Below are 21,437 nucleotides of genomic sequence, written 5' to 3' on the forward strand. Positions count from 1 at the left end.
CCTTTGACTGTTAAATTTATAGAAAAGACTGGTCCATTGTGAAATTTTACTTGTACCGCTTATAATTCAAAAAGGGTGTTAGTTTAAGTGCAAATTTGTTGAGTGCATTCTGTGGTAAGACTACATGGACATGCAGGCTGATCATGGTTTGCACTAGTTGCATAGGCAAATGCATTTACCATCAGCAGTCCAAAGGTTTATCTGTTTGGTTTGACAAAGTTGACATCCTTCAGATTTATCTACACATTTTAGCAATAAAAGTTTTCAGTGTTATACGTGTTTGAATTCCTAATTATTGTGTTTGTGATCACTCGATGGCTGGTGTATGCGCTGCTAGAGCCTGTTTTTTTCAATTGATCTTCATGAATATTTTTCAAAATGATATCCTTGATGAAATCTAGGCCAAGTTTGAAAATTGGTCATCTTGGGTCAAAAACTAGGTCAGTAGGTCAAATCAAAGAAAAACCTTGTGTATGCATTAAAGGCTTTATTTTTGAACTGATCTTCATGAGATTTCGTCAGACTGATAACTTTAGTGAAGTCTAGGCCAGGTTAGAAAATGATTCATCTGGGGTCAAAACGAGGTCACTAGGTCAAATCAAAGAAAAATTTTGTGTATGCAATAAAGGCTGTATTTTTTAATTGATCTTCATGAAATTTGGTCAGAATGATTACCTTGATGAAATCTAGGCCAGGCTTGAATATGGGTTATCAGGGTTCAAAAACTAGGTCAGCAGGCCAAATCAAAGAAATACACCTTGTGTATGCGATAGAGGCTGTATTTTTCAACTAATCTTCATGTAATTTTGTCAGAATGATAGCCTTGGTGAAATCTAGGTCAGGTTCGAAAATGAGTCCTCTTGGGTAAAAAACTAGGACACTAGGTCAAATCAAGGAAAGACTTTCTGTATGCAGTAATTTCATTTTTCATAAAACCTAGTCAGAATGGTTGCTTTGATGAAATCTTGGTTAAGTTCGAATATTGATAATGTGGGGTCAAGTTCACTAGGTCAAATCAAAGAAAAATATTGTGTATGCAATAGAGGCTGTATTTTTCAACTGATCTTCCTGAAATTTGGTCAGAATGATAGCCTTGGTGAAATTTAGGTCAGGATTGAATATTGGTCATCTGGGGTCAAAAAATAAGTCACTAGGTCAAATCAAAGAAAATACTTGTTTACACTTAAGATTTTTGCTCCAGTTTTAATGAAAATTTGTCAGAGTATTTGTTTCCATGAAATCACTAGGTCAAACATGTTTACACTGTTATGGAGTGTTTCTCAGGTGAGCGACCTAGGGCCATCTTGGCCCTCTTAATTTTTATCACCCTGTCATTATAACCCCACAAGTTTGGAATGGTATATAGGAGTTTTACCCCCACAAAACAAAGTTTGGGGATATAAAGGAGTGAGCTTGTTGGTAGGTTTTTCTGTCGGTCCATCGGTCTGTTGAATTTCATAGTTTCTGGACAATAACTCATGAAAGGTTTTTGGTACACAGGTTTAACATCAGAAAATACAGGTCAGTTTTGACATTGAGGTTAGTAGGTCATAGGTTTAGGTCACAGTGGCCCAGAACAGTAAAATGGTTTCCGAATGATTGCTTGGGCCTAGGGTCACAAAAGTTGATCATGACCTATAGATAATCCCTATTGATTTTGAGATCAGTAGGTCAAAGGTTAAACATGTGATAACTCAATAATGCTTGGGCCTAGGATCATGAAAGTTGATAGGGAGGTTGGTCATTACCAGCAGAATGACACCAATTGATTTTGAGGTCAGTATGGCCCAAAGTCAATATCAAAGTCACAGTCACCCAGAACAGTTAAATCCTTTCTGGGAGATAACTTGAGAATGCTTGGGCAATTTAATAGGGAGGTTGATCATGACCAGCAGATGACCCATATTGATTTTGAGGTTATTAGGTTAAAGGTCATGGCCACATTGACCCTGAAATTTAGAACTTTTGTGTACAGTGACCAAATATTTTCTGTCCCTTGTACAATTACTGGATGCATCAAGGGGGAATTTTGTGTTCATGTTCAGTTTTGGTCCATGTTATGTCTTAAGTAGCCTAAACTACATGATTCAAAATAAATCATAGCCTTCCTGTACTTATCCCACCCTGGTATATCAATTTGTTTCTGGGCTCGGACTTCAGGCGTGAAAACACGTTATTCAGATTCAGAAGTTGTAGCATTATAAATGCTAGTAAAACTTTCCTATTGATAATCAAGAAACTGTTATCTTAACAAAACAAGTGCGCAATTCCATGTACTGGCAGATAAACACTATAGTATACATCATTGGAAATGCTCGTCAAGTAAGCATAAAGCCAACAAATAGTCCATTAGAAATAAAGAGACCGTCCGGCAAACTTGTGAAACAAACTGTCATTGAATGCTCGTCAAGTAAGCATAAAGTCAACAAATAGTCCATTAGAAATAAAGAGACCGTCGGGCAAACTTATGGTACAAACAGTCATTCCCTAGTTAATGTCAAGTCGAAAATAAGTCTGAGGTGCGGCTATACTGCATCAATTAAAAATAGATACAGGGGAGCATGCCACTAGCGAAATTATCTCAACAGGCTTACAACTTAAAAATTCTTAGCTATGCCCCTGATTGTATTACAGGGAGATAATTAAATAATTTAATAAAAAGTAATAAATCATACATTCCCAATAGGGATCTAACTCTGTGTAATGGGTAATTTTGTTCTTTAAATAAATCTCTTAACAAAATATGTTAAAACTTATAATGTCAGAAACTATTTATTGTTATTCAAATGAGATTCAAAGAAATGATAAAGGGAGGTAATAAATTTTAATATGATCATTATTGTAGCTTTAAATTATGGAGTAGAAATTAAACTTTATTGTCATTCAAATGTTTGACTTGTTTATAGGGAAAGTTGTTGTTGTTATGAATAAAGCAAGTAAAACTATAAACATATTGTAATGTATCAGAATTTGACTATATATTGATAACAAGGCATTGAGAGTGTGAGTTTGTCTCCAATATATCTGCAGAGCTGCAGTTCACACACACATTATATTTTTAAGGCATCTTTAGATGCAATTGTTTCTAAGTACACATTAACAATTACACTGATAAATGGACATTAGGAAAGGTCATACAAGTTTTGGATTATCTCTGCAATTCGAAAATTGGGACAATTTGACTTGTGCACGGTGGAAGATAAATACCCGCTTGTTCAATATGCTTGGCACTATTCACCGAACTGCATGTTTTGTGCACTAATGTAATGTTGTTATCAATGTAACTGTTATTCTTACAATACTCTACATTACATCTTTCATGAATTCTGATTATTTTCTCTTGTAGTATTCATTTTCTGAAAACGCTGGTGACAAGTACTTTGTCTTTTTATCTAAGGTACTTTTAATTTAAAAAGATGTTTTATTCAACATTTTCCGTCCAGAAATAGACAATAAGGTTTGATCAAAATAATAAGTATGGCAATATTTCTACCTATTAAGTTTGCCAATAAATAGTGGGGGAAAAGGATAACTCTTATGATGGAGGAGTTGATTTGAAGCTAAACGTTTTTGTCCGCATATGACATTGTGAAAATTATATTGCTATTTAGCTTCATACACCAAGAATGAATTTACGAAAAATATACATGATTTTTTTCATGTGCTCAGGTATGGTATTATACTTGTTCACATGTGCAAGTATGGTATGTAGGTATTCATTTTGGTTACTTACCCGCAGAGAACAATAGAACAGTAGAGTAAATATATATAAGTCTAAGATAATGTGTTTAATGTCAAAATATAATATCAAATTAGTGTAGTAGTATGCATAGTACTTGATGTATTAATGTGAACTTAGATTACACTTTGTTTCTACATTGTAAAACAGTTATTATTCTAATATGTTTGTAAAATGTTAAAAACTGAAAAGAGAACGGCAAAACAAATTCGCACATTAAGTTACGAAAACACATTTATTCAGGGATGGCCTGAATTGTCCACCTATCATCTTGCAGAATAACTGTATTATACAAGTATAATAGCTGAATGATTTGCACAAAGTAATTAGTTCATGTGGGTGGAAAAAGTAGAGCTCTGTACACTATATCGCGATGGGTCTTTAAGATTTATTTACATAATTTAGCTATACAAGTTTTGAATATTATATACAGTCAAATAAACTGTCAAATAATTTTTTATGAGACACTTAACATGTTTAGGGTTGGTGTTGTGCTAAAAAATATTTATCACTCTGTTTCATCCAGTTTAAATGCTAAAAGCCATACAGCTAGAGATACTGTGAATTTCCTCAGGACAAATAATATTGCATTTATTACTGACTGACCTGCCAAAAGCCCAGCTCTTAATGACATCGAACAGCTGCGCGATAGTTTGGACAAGTGTGTTAGACGTCGCCATATTCCACTGTCGAACCTCAGTGAACAAACACAAGCCTTAATTTAGAGTTGGAACAACATTCCATGGGCTGAATCAACACAGCCATTTGTCGGTTCTGTATGCAAATGATGCCAGGAAGTCCTCAGTGCTTGAAAGGTGGTCATACCCTGTATTAATCTGTGATCTTGGTATACAACCCGGACCACATGTAATCAACTATTTCATAAGTTTTCAACAAACATAGAGCAATAAAATGTTCAACACAAATTCAAATTGTGAAATACCCTTGCAGTAAGAATTATTTAACCCTTGTTTTCATATTTACCTATACATGCACTTAAACACAGCGCAATAAAATGTTCCAACGCTAGACAACAGACTAGTTATACAGAGCTATCTTTATCGGAAAAAAAAACACAGACCATTCAATCTGATCCTTGTTATTTGAATGATCTGTAAACAAAAAATTACTCCGCAAAAATGACCACAGCAGCCATCTGACACTTCCCAGTATGAAAAATCTAGGCTAAAAATAGATTTGCAAAATGTTGTAAGGTAAACTCTGATTGGCTAGTGAAAGGGTTGTCAATTCCAGGCTATCAATAGCTCATCTTCAGATCCTAAGCATAGTGTAAAAGGAGATGTACTTTAGTCAGATTGACTACCATATTTGTCGGAATTATTACCCTAAGGTAAAAAACTGGCTATGCCCCTATGTCTTGACATGTGCTTACAATAGGCTTTTATATAAAAAACATTATAAATATTCTTCTCTGAATCAGTATAGATAGCTTGTCCGCTTAGCTCAGTAGGGAGAGCGTTGGTCTACGGATCACGGGGTCATAAGTTCTGTGATGATGATGCAATCTTCAGGCAGGGCGTAAAAATTTCATAAAAGACTCATTCTTCCTCCGTCTCTGAAAATTCATGTGGGGAAGTTGGCAGTTACTTGCTGAGGACAGGTTTGTACTGGTATAGAATCCAAGAACTTTGGTGAGGTTATAACTGCCCGCTGTTGCATGACTGAAATTTTGTTTAAAAATGGCGTTGAACCCAAAACAAACAAACAAACTATAATAGATAGAGCCTTGATATTTGGCGTGAAATATCAGATTTGTAATTTCTATCGTAGTTGTTCAAATTATTGCCCTAGGTTCAGAAATGTGTATGACATGTATATAATAAAGGCCAACATAGAAGTAACGTAACTCTGTACTTAAATAGATACACTTGAAGCCTTGTACACAGGTGAGCGCTTAAGGGTCAATGACCCTCTTTTTTTTTTTAATATTTTCATTTTCTCAATCTTATAGTAGAGTTCAGATTTCAATCATTACAGTGAAAAATACCGTGAGAAAATTTTTAAGAAAAAAGTACTTAGTAAATTTTATAGAGGAACACTAGGATATTTTTAAAAAGGGAGAAAAAATAAGTAAAGGGAGGTAATAAATTTTAATGTTATCATTAAGTTTGCATTTGGTTATGGAAATAGAAATTAAAATTTATATGGTCTTTTTAATTTGGGAAATGTTTAAATGGAAGAAAGCTAGTGTTATGATTAAAGATAGTAAAATTAAAACCATAGTGTAATGTATCAGAATAATATATATATTGAGACAAGTTGAAGATATTATGAATAACACATAAACTGCAGAGCTGCAGGAAAAAAAAATAAAAAAAATTTACTCTTTGGAGCATCAGTGATGCTATAATATCATTAGACTGTTTAAAATTTAATGGACTTCTCATTTATTCAATTTTACAGTACCATGTATAGTACAAAAAGGTTGTTAGTTTAAGTGAAAATTTACTAAGTGCACACCATTTTCAAACTACAAGGATATGCAGGCTGATCTTGGTTTGCACTGGTTGCAAAGGCAAAAGCATTTACCGTCAGTAGTCCAGAGATTAATCTGTTTGGTTTGACAAAGTTGACATTCTCAAGATTTATTTACAAATTTTAACGATACAAGTTTCTCAATGTTTAGCTCACCTGAGCACAAAATGCTCAAGCTGAGCTTTTGTGATCGCCCTGTGTCGGCCGTCCGTTGGTCCGTCTTTAACAATTTGACTGTTAAGACTTCAGAAGTCACAGTTTTGGCCTATTCCTAATGAAACCTTTTCAGAATGTTACCCTCAATAAAATCGTAGATAAATTCGATATTGGGTCATCTGGGCTCAAAAACTAGGTCACAAGGTCAAATCTAAGGAAAAGCTTGTTAACACTCTAGAGGTCAAAATTTTGGCCCAATCATAATGAAACTTGGTCAGAATGTTACCCTCAATAAAATCTTGGACAAGTTTGAAATTGGGTCATCTGGGATCAAAAACTAGGTCACCAGGTTAAATCAAAGGAAATCTTATTAACATTCTAGAGGTCACAATTTTGGCCCAGTCTTAATGAAACTTGGTCAGAGTGTTACCCTCCATAAAATTTTGGATGAGATTGATATTGGGTCATCTGGGGTCAAAAACTAGGTCACCAGGTCAAATCAAAGGAAATCTTATTAACATTCTAGAGGTCACAATTTTGGCCCAATCTTAATGAAACTTGGTCAGAGTGTTACCCTCCATAAAATTTTGGATGAGATTGATATTGGGTCATCTGGGGTCAAAAACTAGGTCACCAGGTCAAATCAAAGAAACAGCTTGTTAACTCTATAGCTAAACCTCAATAAAATCTTGGACACCTTCGATATTGGGTCATCTGGGGTCAGAAACTAGGTCACCAGGTCAAATCAAAGGAAAGGCTTGTTAACATTGTAGAGGCAATATTTATTACTGTATCTTTATAAAACTAGGTCAGAATGTTGATTTAGATGTTCTCTAGGTCCAGTTTGAACTTGGGTCATGTAGGATCAAAAACTAGGTCACCAGATCAAATCAAAGGAAAAGCTAGTTAACACTGTAGAGGCAACATTTATGACCATATCTAAGTTCAACACTGTAGAGGCGACATTTATGACCGAATCTAAATGAAACTTGATCAGAATGTTAATCTTGATGATCTATAGGTCAGTTTTAAATCTGGGTCAGGTGGGGTCAGAACTAGGTCACATGGTCAAATCAAAAGAAAAGCTAGTTAGCACTCTAGAGGCCACATATCACCCCGATAAGAAGTCCAAATATCCTGATTTATAAAAGAAAATAAAACAAAGAAATTATCCACTCCTTTACATTAATCCTCGCTAATAACGAATCTGTAAACATCAGTTTTTTGATATTTTCACACTTATTGATTGTTGTTTTGTATGATATGACAAAGCCATTTGTTGATAAATGTGTCACAGCTGAAACAGGCATTTAATTTCTATCAATAAAAATCAGTTACAATCAGATTTAAATCAGAAAATATATTGGCTTTACCGTTTCTGTAAGTTTTTGAAATCAAAAGTAGATTACCGCGGTGCTGATTTTGATAAACTTTTCTCATAAATCATTTTAGGAAGAGGAAATGTCATGGTGAATTTTAACCCTTAGACTGCTAAATTTCTAAAATGGACTGGTCCATCATTCAATTTGGGCAATACCATTTAGTATTCAAAGGGGTGTTCACTGAAAATTTATTGACTGAATAGCGAACAGTGTAGACCATGATCAGCCTGCACGGATGTGCAGGCTGATCTTGGTCTGCACTGGTCGCAAAGGCAAAATTAATCGCCGCCAGCCGGCTAAGAGTTAATATCAGACACTGTTAAATGTTGTTAAACTTCCTTTGCATCATCACAGTTTGTCAAACACATCCTTAAAATTAGAGATATGGGCAATGTTTACAAAAGTGTAACAGTATCTGGACATACAATTTTAGATATCCAGATTTTTATCAATAAACAAATTGGGGTGGCTGGGTTTTAAATATGGGTTAGTAGGAGTGAGAATCAAACAGTTATTGAGTCGGCTAAAGGCTGAAAGCCTTTTGACGAGTCCTTGCTATCCAACGACTCTCTAAATGGACCAAATAACACAGTGAAGGGATGTAGTTCCATTTGATTTCTCAAACTTCAAACAGTTCACTGCATGAATGAAGTTAAGTTGTGTCAATTCCCTTTGCTATGACCAATATACGATGTAATCTGTCATATTTATGACTTGTAATTGTGCAATTCTCGAATGTAACTCATTAAGCATAAATGTGCACTTTAAGAATTGCGCAGGCTTACAAAGCTTGGGTAACATCCAGCGAAAGACAAAAAATAGTTCCAGCAGGGCTCCAGATAAGATGCGTATTAGCGTAAATTACATATAGAAATAATGCAAATACGCATGTCTAATAATTTCTAAGCGTATAAAAACGTATATAAAATTACAGAAACGCACACAATGCTTGTTTAAAAACAAAATCTGAATCGTCTGGATGCGTTAGGTAACATAGCCGATCAGCCTTAATTCTCCCACATTGAACGTAAACACGCATCGTATGATTTCTATAAACTTTGCGTGGGTTGAATTTTGCAGTCAGTAAACGGATAAATTATCGGAAGAAGAAGCTCTTACTGGTTTGTTTAGTTACTACTGATATTAAAAATGATTTTAATTCTTATTTTTCGAGAAATAAACAAATCGGCGAAACATTAAATTGTATTTTCTTGTAGTTTTTGAAATCGAAAGTAGATCGTCTATGTTTGGCTGCTTTCACGAAACGAAATAACTTTTTTATGAAAAGATTTAAATAAGAGGTAATTTAACCGTAAACTTCAATGTCAGATACTGCCAATTGCTAATAAATGTCTTCGTATCATCACAATTTGTAAAATATATTGTTCAAACTGGAGAAAAGTGTAATCGTATCCGGATATAATATTTTGGGTAAATATCGAGCTGTGTTATGAAATTTTAAGAAAAAAACTAAAAACAAACTGAAACTGGTAGACTATACTGTCAGTACATCAATCACTAGCCGACTCAGGCCATTCAGGACTTTGATTTTTGTATTGCTTTAACTTGTATTATGTTAAAGCTAGTTAACACTTTAGAGGCCACATTTATGACCATATTTTAATGAAACTTGGTCAGAATGTTTATCTTGATGGTCTTTAGGTTGACCAATATGTCATGTGAGCAATACAGGGCCTTCATGGCCTTCTTGATTTATCACCCTTCCATTATAAATGCTTTTTGCTGTTAAGTATGTAAATTCTCAAAAAAAAAAAAAAAACCTTACAAGTCAGCAGGGTGTCATGGTGTTGTTTTGAAACTCTTAAACTTTGAAATGCAAAACCTTTTTCTGCTATTGCATTGGCAAATATGCCTAGCTTGCAAGTTGACTTTGTTACTTTTCTCTGCATTGCAAAATTTCAGAGGTTTGAATACCCTATAGATAAAGTTGTGGCGAAATGAATATTATCGCTCTCAAGTTTAGGTTCATACTTCAAACATTGGAGAATATAGGCCCTAGATTGGAAATTGATCAGTGGCAATGCTGTTTTATATAAATTGAGCCATGCCATGGAAAAACCAACATAGTGGGTTTGCAACCAGCATGGATCCAGACCAGCCTGCACATCTGGTCAGGATCCATGCTGTTCGCTTTCAAAGTCTATTGCAATTAGAGAAACCGTTAGTGAACAGCATGGATCCTGACCAGACTGCAGGGATGCGCAGGCTGGTCTGGATCCATGCTTGTCACAAAGCCACTATGTTGGTTTTCCCATGGCACGGCTCAGTTTATCTTCGAAACCAGTTTTATTGCAACATGTAGAAGCAACATATGTTTCTGTTGTTTATTTCAGCAATTTATTTGCTGTATGCAAAACTAGAGGAAGAATATGGGCTGGCTCGGCACGCTATGGCGGTATACGACAGAGCAACTCAAGCTGTGTTACCAGAAGAACAAAATGAGGTAATACTGGCAGCCTACACAGGGCCATAGGAACAGGGGCATGGGAGGGGAGGGGGCTTGGCTGGGCCCTCCAAATAATTTGACCGATTTGGTGATTGTCTTAGCCATTTTTTGACAGCGAGTCAATTTTTGCTGACTTTCATGTTTGCCCCCCAATCTGAAAATGCTTCCTACGGTCCTGCTACATGACTTCTTCAAGAAATATATAGGAAAACCATGTTTTAACACTATTTAATACACGATGGGATGTTGTACATGTGGGGTAATAATTTCATGAAGGTGCTGCCCTTGAGTAATTATTTTGTAAGATGTATATAATTGTCAGAATCTATAGTGTTTTACATGGATTTGCTTCAAATTATTGTACCCCCGACAACAAAGTTGTAAGGGGGTGTATACTGGTTTCAGGTTGTCTGTCTGTCCGTCTGTCCGTAGACGCAATCTTGTGCGCACCATCTCTCCTTATCCCCCTTGACAGAATTTAATGAAACTTCACATAAGTGATTAGTAACAACAGTAGTTGTGCATGGGGCATGTTAGGTTCTTTTAGAAAAAAACTTTGCATAGTTATGGGACTTTGTTTTTTTGTTACTATACTATATACATAGACACAATCTTGTGCGCACCATCTCTCCTCATCCCCATGACACAATTTAATGAAACTTCACACAAGTGATCAGTACCAACAGTAGTTGTGCATGGGGCATGTTAGGTTCTTTTAGAAAATTATTTTGCAGAGTTATGGGACTTTGTTTTTTTGTTACTATACTATATACATAGACACAATCTTGTGCGCACCATCTCTCCTCATCCCCTTGACACAATTTAATGAAACTTCACACAAGTGATCAGTACCAACAGTAGTTGTGCATGGGGCATGTTAGGTTCTTTTAGAAAATTATTTTGCAGAGTTATGGGACTTTGTTTTTTTGTTACTATACTATATACATAGACACAATCTTGTGCGCACCATCTCTCCTCATCCCCTTGACACAATTTAATGAAACTTCACACAAGTGATCAGTAACAACAGTAGTTGTGCATGGGGCATGTTAGGTTCTTTCAGAAAAAAAATTTGCAGAGTTATGGGACTTTGATTTTTTGTTACTATACTATATACATAGACACAATCTTGTGCGCACCACCTCTCCTCATCCCCTTGACACAATTTAATGAAACTTCACACAAGTGATCAGTAACAACAGTAGTTGTGCATGGGGCATGTTAGGTTCTTTCAGCGGCAAAAATTGCAGAGTTATGGGACTTTGTTTCTTGTTAACATACTATGTACATACAGTCTGCATATGCAATCTTGTGCATGCCTAATCTACCAAACCCTTGCATACAATTTAATGAAACTTCACATAAGTGATCAGTACCAACCCTAGTTGTGCATTGTGCATGTTACATTCTTTTAGATAAATATTCTGCATAGTTATGGAACTTTGTTTTTTGTTACTATACTGTATACGTACAGTCTATATACATACAGTCCACATAATTATGCAATCTTGTGTGCGTCAAATTGCAATGTACTGTGTCAGTGCATGCGGGGGGTACATTCATCACCTTTAGTGATAGCTCTAGTTTTGATTCTAATATATCTTTTTGTAAAATTTAAATCAAATATCATAGGACTGTTTCTTTGCACATTTATTGCGCCAAAAGGTAGGTTGTCGTGCTCCATATTGATACATGCCAAGACCAGAAATGGTATTACGTGATGGCAAATTATATTTCCGAAAACTAATAACCAGTTTGTGTGTTAATTAAATAAGACAGTTATGCTATGTGACATTTCATTTTAAACATGTTTTTAAATAAAATATTTTAATCAAATTTGTAATGTGTACATTACGCTAATTATCATGCTGAGATGACTAGAATTATGTTTAACCTTTGCAGCCATTTTCTTTCAAAAGAACATAACAAAAAATGTCTTAGCATTAGATTTGCATCCTGAAATGTTTTTTTTATACTGGTAATTTAGAAAACGGCTGTATTTATGCTGTGAAGTGATGCTTTTCCAAGATAGGCATCATACGTATGTTGACATTTATGCATAACTGAATACTATGGGTACAAAGTTGTTTGGTTTTACTCTAAAGAGTTATTTTACGTGGCATCCTAAAGCATGTCCCCTCTCTAAATTGAACAGTTTTCATCTGATCTTCACAAGACTTAGTGACAATGTTTGTGGGCATAATATCTCAGGCAAGATCTATAACCAGAAAAATCGCCCCAGACACTCTTGGAATATGGCCCTTGCATTACTCAAAATCTGCAAATTTAGCCTTGTATGCCCTGCAAGTGGAAAAGTTTTCATCCAAACTTCAACAAACTTGCAGATGATGTTTGTTGGCATAAAATCTCTGCCAAGATTGATAACCAGCCAAACTGGCCCTGGCACTCTTAGATTATGGCCCTTGAATTACTCAAAATCTGGGAATTTAGCCTTGTTTGCTCTCTTAGTTGAACAGTTTTCATCCGATCTTCACCAAACTGGCTGACAATATTTGTGGGCACAGTATATCAGTCAAGTTTGATAACCAGCAAAATCGCCCCAAGTACTCTAGCATAATTGCCCTTGAATTAGGGAAAGTTCGATGACACACATATTTTGTGACAGTCTGCCACTCTTGTTGAACATAAATTGAATTGGAATATTTTACTTGTTTGTTGGGATTAAAGACAAGGTGTGATCCAAAAGTAATGTTACTTGCATCAGTTCTCTTATACTGAAAATGTTCGGATCATTTTAACTTGCTCTGCCCTTCAAAATACTGTCCATCAGCATGAATACTCCTTTTGAGCCAGTCAATTCACTTTTGGAAGCATTGTTCCAACTCTTCAATGAGAATACCTGTCAGGTACTGATAAATAGCAGATCCATGGGCATTTCTCGAATTATATTTCTTTCCAGACAGATGAGATTTAAGTTTGGGAAACAGATAGTCACAAGAGGCTAGATCTGGAGAAAACAGAGGGTGTGGAAATACTCTGTGAGCAGGTGCATTATCATGCAAAAGTCGGAGTTACATTCTATTTTCTAAATATATATGGACATAGATGAAACATTCAATTTTAAATTGCCATTTATATGAATTTATTTTTTCTTCAGATGTTTAACGTTTATATCAAACGCGCAGCAGAATTATATGGTGTAACGTACACAAGACCTATCTATGAGAAAGCTATAGAGGTTCTAAACCATGACCAAGCCAGGTACCATTTGATTTTTGTATGCCAGTTTTTATATCTGTCCATCTGTCTGTCAGAGCAAAAGAGAGAAAGTTTGTTAGGTGTTGCAGACTATAGGTAATGGTAAATTCTGTTCATTCCATACTGCTAACTGGCTACTTTCTGTTGCTTGTTGTTTACTATATAACAAACAGAAATACCAAATGAAGGTCTGTTTGTAAGAACGTCTGTCCGTCCATCATAATTTGTGTCCGGAGCATAACTTTATAACCATTAAAGGTATTGACTTTAAACTTAGCATATATGTAGATGAGCATTTGAAATACACTCAACAAAATTCCTAATGGGTCAGTTTATATTGTATCACTATTTTGTTAATAATGCATGTATTTACACAAAATTTCACATACCGACATTTGAATAGGTACTACAGCTAATTATGTCTCCCCCAGGAGACATATTGTTTTTGCCCTGTTGGTCTGTCCGTCCGTCCTTCCGTTCGTCCGTCCGTACGTCACACTTCATTTCCGAGCAATAACTGGAGAACCATTTGACCTAGAACCTTCAAACTTCATAGGGTTGTAGGGCTGCTGGAGTAAACGACCCCTATTGTTTTTGGGGTCACTCCGTCAAAGGTCAAGGTCACAGGGGCCTGAACATTGAAAACCATTTCCGATCAATAACTAAAGAACCACTTGACCCAGAATGTTGAAACTTCATAGGATGATTGATCATGAAGAGTAGATGACCCCTATTGATTTTGGGGTCACTCCGTCAAAGGTCAAGGTCACAGGGGCCTGAAAATTGAAAACCATTTCCGATCAATAACTAGAGAACCACTTGACCCAGAATGTTGAAACTTCATAGGATGATTGAACATGAAGAGTAGATGACCCCAGGATTTTGGGGTCACCCTTTTAAAGGTCAAGGTCACAGGGGCCTGAACATCGAAAACCATTTCCGATCAATAACTAGAGAACCACTTGACCCCGAATGTTGAAACTTCATAGGATGATTGGTCATGAAGAGTAGATGACCCATATAGATTTTGGGGTCACTCAGTCAAAGGTCAAGGTCACAGGGGCCTGAACATGGAAAACCATTTCCGATCAATAACTAGACAACCACTTGACCCAGAATGTTGAAACTTCATAGGATGATTGTACATGCAAAGTAGATGACCGCTATCGATTTTGGGGTCACTCTGTGAAAGGTCAAGGTCACAGGGGCCCGAACATTGAAAACCATTTCCGGTCAGTAACTTGAGAACCACTTGACCCAGAATGATGAAACTTCATAGGATGATTGGTCATGCAGAGTAGATGACCCCTAACGATTTTAGGGTCACTCTGTTAAAGGTCAAGGCCACAGGGGCCTGAACATGGAAAACCATTTCCAATCAATAACTTGAGAACCTCTCGACCCAGAATGTTGAAACTTATAGGATGATTGTTCATGCAGAGTAAATGACCCCTATTGTTTTTGGGGTCACTCCGTTAAAGGTCAAGGTCACAGGGGCCTGAACATTGATAACCAGTTCCGATCAATAACTTGAGAACCACTTGACCAAGAATGTTGAAACTTCATAGGATGATTGAACATGCAGAGTAGATGACCCCTATTGATTTTGGGGTCAGTCTATTAAAGGTCAAGGTCACAGTGGCCTGTTCATGTAAAATCATTTTTTGGAAATAACTTGAGAACCACTTGACCTACAATGTTGAAACTTAATAGGATGATTGGACATGCAAAGTAGATGACCCCTATTTATTTTGAGGTCACTTGATCAAAGGTCACGGTCACAGAAGCCTGAACAGTGACTTGAGAACCACTAGGCCAAGAGTGTTGAAATTTAGCGGGATGACTGGACATGCCAAGTAGATGATCCCTATTGCAGCCAACCATCAGTGTCTCTTTGACTTTCGCTCCTGACCCCTATTGACTTCTTGCCTATAGGACTTTGCATTGGGGGAGACATGCGCTTTTTTACAAAAGCATTTTCTAGTTTTTGATTTATTTTTGGCAACTCACAGCCAAAGTAACCGCATTAGGCGTTTTGACTGACATTACATTTTTTGCACGTGCAGGACATGTGCACCAACAGGCACATGTTTGTTTACACTTTTGGCATTATTGACGAAAGTCCTACTAGAAAAACACATATCATGGTGAAATTGACACAAAAGCAACGTGATCGAACTGTCGGAATGTTGCTAGCCGGGACACATTTACGACATGTGTGTAATTATTTTTGCAATTTCTAAACAATTTTGATATAATTTATCTTAAGCTGTTACTTTCTTGGTTATTTCCATTTTTAACCTTATTTTCATTCACAAGAACCTTCAATAGTTGGTTATCTACCATCCGCGCTCTTTTGGCAAAATTTAACCCAAGGACAATTCATTGAAGTGACCGATTTTGGGTTTTGTTGTAAAATTCCGACAGCCCGGGTGCATTGCTCTTGTGTCAATTACACAATAATATTTGTTTTTCTAGTTGAACTTTTGTCAGTAATGCCAAAAATATTCATTAACAAGTGCATATTGGTGCGCATGCCCTGCACAAAATATGCAATATTGGTCAAAACGCCTAATGCGGTTACGCTAGCCGTGAGTCGGCCAAAAATAAATCAATAATTAGCTGCAGTACCTATTCAAATGTCGGTATGTGAAATTTCTTGTAAATACATGCATTATTAACAAATTTGTAACCCCATATAAACTGAACAATTAGGAATTTTGTTAAGTGTAGTTCTATAGGTCACAGGTCACGGCCATAAAATGAGCTAAAAGATCAAAGCTGTGTCCAGAGCCTAATTAAATATCCATACATTATTACAAGGTATTGACTTCGAACTTGGCATGTAGTATTATGTTGCCATGCAGCAATGTGCATAGCTAATGAACTGGATCTATAGGTTAAAGGTCAAGGTCATAAATTGAGCTCAAAGGAAGAATCTGTCTGTCATATTTTGTGTCCGGATTATAACTCATTAACCATTCAAGATATTGACTTCAAACTTAGCCTGTAGATAGACAAGACAGTGTGCAGAGTGCATGAAACAGGGTAGTAGGTAAAGGTCATAGCAAGGTCACAGTGTTTTGGGGCGTATTATCCTAGTAAAGTTCAGCATTCCAGTGCCTACAAAATGACCAGGGAAGCACACTACTACCGTGAAAAGAAAGTTGCCATGTGACCAATATTTGTGTTTGTATGACTTTAAATCTAACAAATGATAATGAAATCTACATCTACATCTACATCGGTACAACCAACAATCGTTTGCCAATTATGACTGGTCGGCCCTGTCATAGAAACAGTTGTTAGAGAAATTTAGTATATTTAGTATTAAAAGTAAAAGATAATAGACAGAATGCTACAGTTAATATACAGAAATATTAATGGTAGTTAAAAGAAACACATGAATAGCAAAGAAACTAAGAAAATGTTTATTTTGTTTTCAGGGAGATGTGTATAAGATTTGCTGATTTGGAGCGTAAACTTGGTGAGATTGACAGAGCTCGGGCAATTTATGCACATTGTTCCCAGATTTGTGATCCAAGGGTAGGTAACTCTTAGTATTACAGGTAAACTTCGACTCAGTCGCACTTATAGATATAAAATACCAAAATTCATTTTTGAAATTATGAATTATTACTTCATATTATGTATGTAAACATAAAATTAACACAATTTTGTGTTAAAAGAAGACTGTGTGTTGGGTTTAAAGGTTGAACACTGCTGGTACATGTGTAGATAGTATAAAAGGTGTAATACCACTAAAAGGCCTGGATATTTCAAAACAAAACAGTGGCATAAATGATATTTAATGATGAATGCAGCTCCCCCGACAAACATTCACTGTTTATACTACATATATAACTAAGCACAATATAATAGGTTTATTATAATTGTAGCTCAATCAGGGATGCTGTATTAGGCTTGAGTGGATTTTGCCAGATCAAGATCGCACAAGGCTTGAATGCGCCGTGTGTGATCCGACCTTGCAAAATCCACGAGAGCCGGATACAAAATCCCAGGTCTAGCTAATGTTTTATTAACCCTATTATTATGTAACTCCATTTTTTTTTGTTATCGTATGAAATCAACAATGCTTGGTCAATGTTAAAATAGAACTGAGTGAAGTTTTTATGTGTACCATTTATAGAACTTTGTCAGTTTATGCATATTAAATGAAGATAGTCCGGCAATATACAATATACAATACAAAACGTATAATTAAATTATTTTTTTTAGCCAGTTCATGTTAACAGAATTGATAATGGTATATGATAAAAAGGTATACTACATCTAAAAATACCTGGATTTTTTTTAACAAGTCGATTGCATATATGATATTTGATGGCGTATGTATCTCCACAAACACAATTAGTTTATATATTTAGCCAAGTTGAATATTTGATAAAAATTTTCTATATTTAAAATCAGTACATGTATATGAAAATATACTGTTTTAGTGAAAAGTGGGCATTGCATGTCTTAAACAATTCTTCAATGTCACCCTTGCTATTTTGGCAATTTCTTTCAAATTACTAACGGTACAATAAAGAAATAGCTAACAGTACAACTAAGAAATATCCCAGATATGTTGTTTGGAAACTTTTTCAAATTTCAACCAAACAATATCATGAAAAACATGGTCTTGGATATTTGAAAGAAAAACAAGTGGTTGTAATTAAAGTCAAATGGAAGCTTGCAGCTGTAAAATTTACCCTGCTAAATTTCCAAAATGGACTGGTCCATTAGTCAATTTGGCCAGTACCATTTATTATTCAAAGGGATGTTCATTGAAACTTTACTGACTGAATATCCAACAGTGCAGACCAAGATGTGCCTGCATGGATGTTTGTCTGCACTGGTCACAAAGGCAGAATTACCAGCCGCCAGGGATAAATAGACCTATGTATTCTGTACCAATGTACCAATATAAAAAATACTTAAGGAGGTAGGTTACCTTGTTACAAGGGTAAATTCAAATTAGTTGAACCGCAGCATTCTTTTGTATTTTGTGTAATATGAAGTTTTAACTGCTACAATCTCAATTCCGTTTGTCTCTGTCCCTTCAAGTTAAATTTTTATCCAGGTTTGAAGAACATGACCCTCCAGAGGTATTTCATATTGAAAGAAGAAGGAAAATACGGATATTTAACACTTTTCAGTGTATTTTTGTTTGATCGATATCCGTAGAAGTCTGCATAATTGATAATTTTACTATTATGCACGTTAGCTTTCTAATATAAGCTTAAAATGTATATGTCGCGGGGCTCGTGTTTCCATGGTAACGCATTTTCTCTCATTTTTAAACAACTATGTATAAAAATAGGGGTTTTCGACGGTCTCAGTGCTATTCTGTTAATGACCAACATGGAATATTTGGGTAATATTATTAGCAAAATACTAAGCACTTTACATGGTAACCTGTTTTTCTTAAAGTTCAAAGTAACCATGGCAACAGAGATGTTTAAAATAGCTTATATCTTGCTTTTTGTCCTAATTTTTTATAAAAAGTATTGAATAAGATTATCTTTCTAGTTGATGTAGCTTTAAAACATATTATTTCTAACGTAAGTTATATTTTCGTGTTATTTGCATTTATTTAAACAAATTTCACAGCTTAGAATACTTACAGCAATACCCCTCGTATGGAATTTTTCATGGAAAAATCGTTCAACATGCTGCTTTTATTCTCATGGATATTGTTGAAATGAAAATAAAAAGCCGAAGCTGTGTTTCCTAAATAGACCAGTGTCAACGCTTTTAAATTTTACATTTAGATACATAGGTCACGGGCTTCGTTTCCATGGTAACATCAATTAAATTCAAGAAACCACAATTTTCTACTGAAATTGCAACAATTTTAGATCTTAGTTTTAGTACATAAGTAACAAATTATCAACGAAACCTGAAAAATAGGTATTAGAAATCAAACTGCTAGATTTTGGCGTCGGCGTCGGCGTCGGCGTCACACCTTGGTTAAGTTTTTGCATGCAAGTACATACAGCTATCATTTAAAGGCATATAGCTTTGAAACTTATTTATTCTTTTTCTAGGTCAATTACCAACCTCACTGGGTCAAGTTCCATAACTCTAACATGTATTTTGAGCAAATTATGCCCCCTTTTGGACTTAGAAAATTCTGGTTAAAGTTTTACATGCAAGTTACTATCTCCAAAACTAATGCAGATATTGAATTGAAACTTCACATGTGTCTTCGGGATTATAAAACTAGTTGATAGCACCAAGTCCCATAACTCTGACCTTCATTTTAGCCAAATTATGCCCCCTTTTGGACTTAGAAAATTTTGGTTAAAGTTTTGCGTGAAAGTACAAACAGCTATTACTAAAAGGCATATAGATTTGAAACTTATTTATTCTTTTTCTAGGTCAGTTACCAACCTCACTGGGTCAAGTTCCATAACTCTTAACATGTATTTTGAGCAAATTATGCCCCCTTTTGGACTTAGAAAATTCTGGTTAAAGTTTTACATGCAAGTTACTATCTCCAAAACTAATGCAGATATGGAATTGAAACTTAACATGTTTCTTCGGGGTTATAAAACTAGTTGATAGCATCAAGTCCCATAACTCTAATATGCATTTTGGTCAAATTATGTTTCCGTTTCGGAACTTAAAACTCTTTTGATATTTAACATTTTGGGTAATAATTTCCTGCTTCTGTGACAATATTTCGAATAGTCGAAAATTTTGGTTAAAGTTTTGCGTGCAAGTACATACAGCTATTACTAAAAGGCATATAGATTTGAAACTTATTTTTTCTTTTTCTAGATCAATTACCTACCTCACTGGTCAAGTCCTATAACTCTGACATGTATTTTAGCCAAATTATGCCCCCTTTTGGACTTAGAAAATCCTGGTTAAAGTTTTACATGCAAGTTACTATCTCCAAAACTAATGCAGATATTAAATTGAAACTTCACATGTGTCTTCGGGGTTATAAAACTAGTTGATAGAATCAAGTCCCATAACTCTGACCTTCATTTTAGCCAAATTATGCCCCCTTTTGGACTTAGAAAATTTTGGTTAAAGTTTTGCGTGAAAGTACAAACAGCTATTACTAAAAGGCATATAGATTTGAAACTTATTTATTCTTTTTCTGTGACAATATTTCGAATAGTCGAAAATTTTGGTTAAAGTTTTGCGTGCAAGTACATACAGCTATTACTAAAAGGCATATAGATTTGAAACTTATTTTTTCTTTTTCTAGATCAATTACCTACCTCACTGGGTCAAGTCCTGTAGCTCTGACATGTATTTTAGCCAAATTATGCCCCCTTTTGGACTTAGAAAATCCTGGTTAAAGTTTTACATGCAAGTTACTATCTCCAAAACTAATGCAGATATTAAATTGAAACTTCACATGTGTCTTCGGGGTTATGAAACTAGTTGATAGAATCAAGTCCCATAACTCTGACATGTATTTTAGCCAAATTATGCCCCCTTTTGGACTTAGAAAATTCTGGTTAAAGTTTTGCGTGAAAGTACAAACAGCTATTACTAAAAGGCATATGGATTTGAAACTTATTTATTCTTTTTCTAGGTCAGTTACCAACCTCACTGGGTCAAGTTCCATAACTCTTAACATGTATTTTGAGCAAATTATGCCCCCTTTTGGACTTAGAAAATTCTGGTTAAAGTTTTACATGCAAGTTACTATCTCCAAAACTAATGCAGATATGGAATTGAAACTTAACATGTTTCTTCGGGGTTATAAAACTAGTTGATAGCATCAAGTCCCATAACTCTAATATGCATTTTGGTCAAATTATGTTTCCGTTTCGGAACTTAAAACTCTTTTGATATTTAACATTTTGGGTAATAATTTCCTGCTTCTGTGACAATATTTCGAATAGTCGAGCTTGGCTGTCTTACGGACAGCTCTTGTTTATTTGAAAATGGCCATAACAAGTAACCTTTCACCCAACTATATTCCAAATAACATTGCTTATCATCATCC

At 35.3% G+C, this 21,437-nt stretch overlaps 1 protein-coding gene across 2 annotated transcripts in view; it reads left to right on the forward strand.

Moving 5' to 3' along the window:
- The window catches only part of LOC123556922 (pre-mRNA-splicing factor SYF1-like), a 133,553-nt gene that overhangs the window by 36,178 nt on the left and 75,938 nt on the right, over positions 1–21,437 (forward strand). For both annotated transcript variants that reach the window (XM_053525484.1, XM_045348019.2), the window contains exons 17-19: positions 10,128–10,237; positions 13,359–13,462; positions 16,906–17,005. In XM_053525484.1, the coding sequence (XP_053381459.1) occupies positions 10,128–10,237; positions 13,359–13,462; positions 16,906–17,005 (314 nt within the window). The remainder of the gene's footprint in view (positions 1–10,127; positions 10,238–13,358; positions 13,463–16,905; positions 17,006–21,437) is intronic.

Source organism: Mercenaria mercenaria, chromosome 15, assembly GCF_021730395.1.
Source record: "Mercenaria mercenaria strain notata chromosome 15, MADL_Memer_1, whole genome shotgun sequence".
Lineage (NCBI taxonomy): Eukaryota > Metazoa > Mollusca > Bivalvia > Venerida > Veneridae > Mercenaria > Mercenaria mercenaria.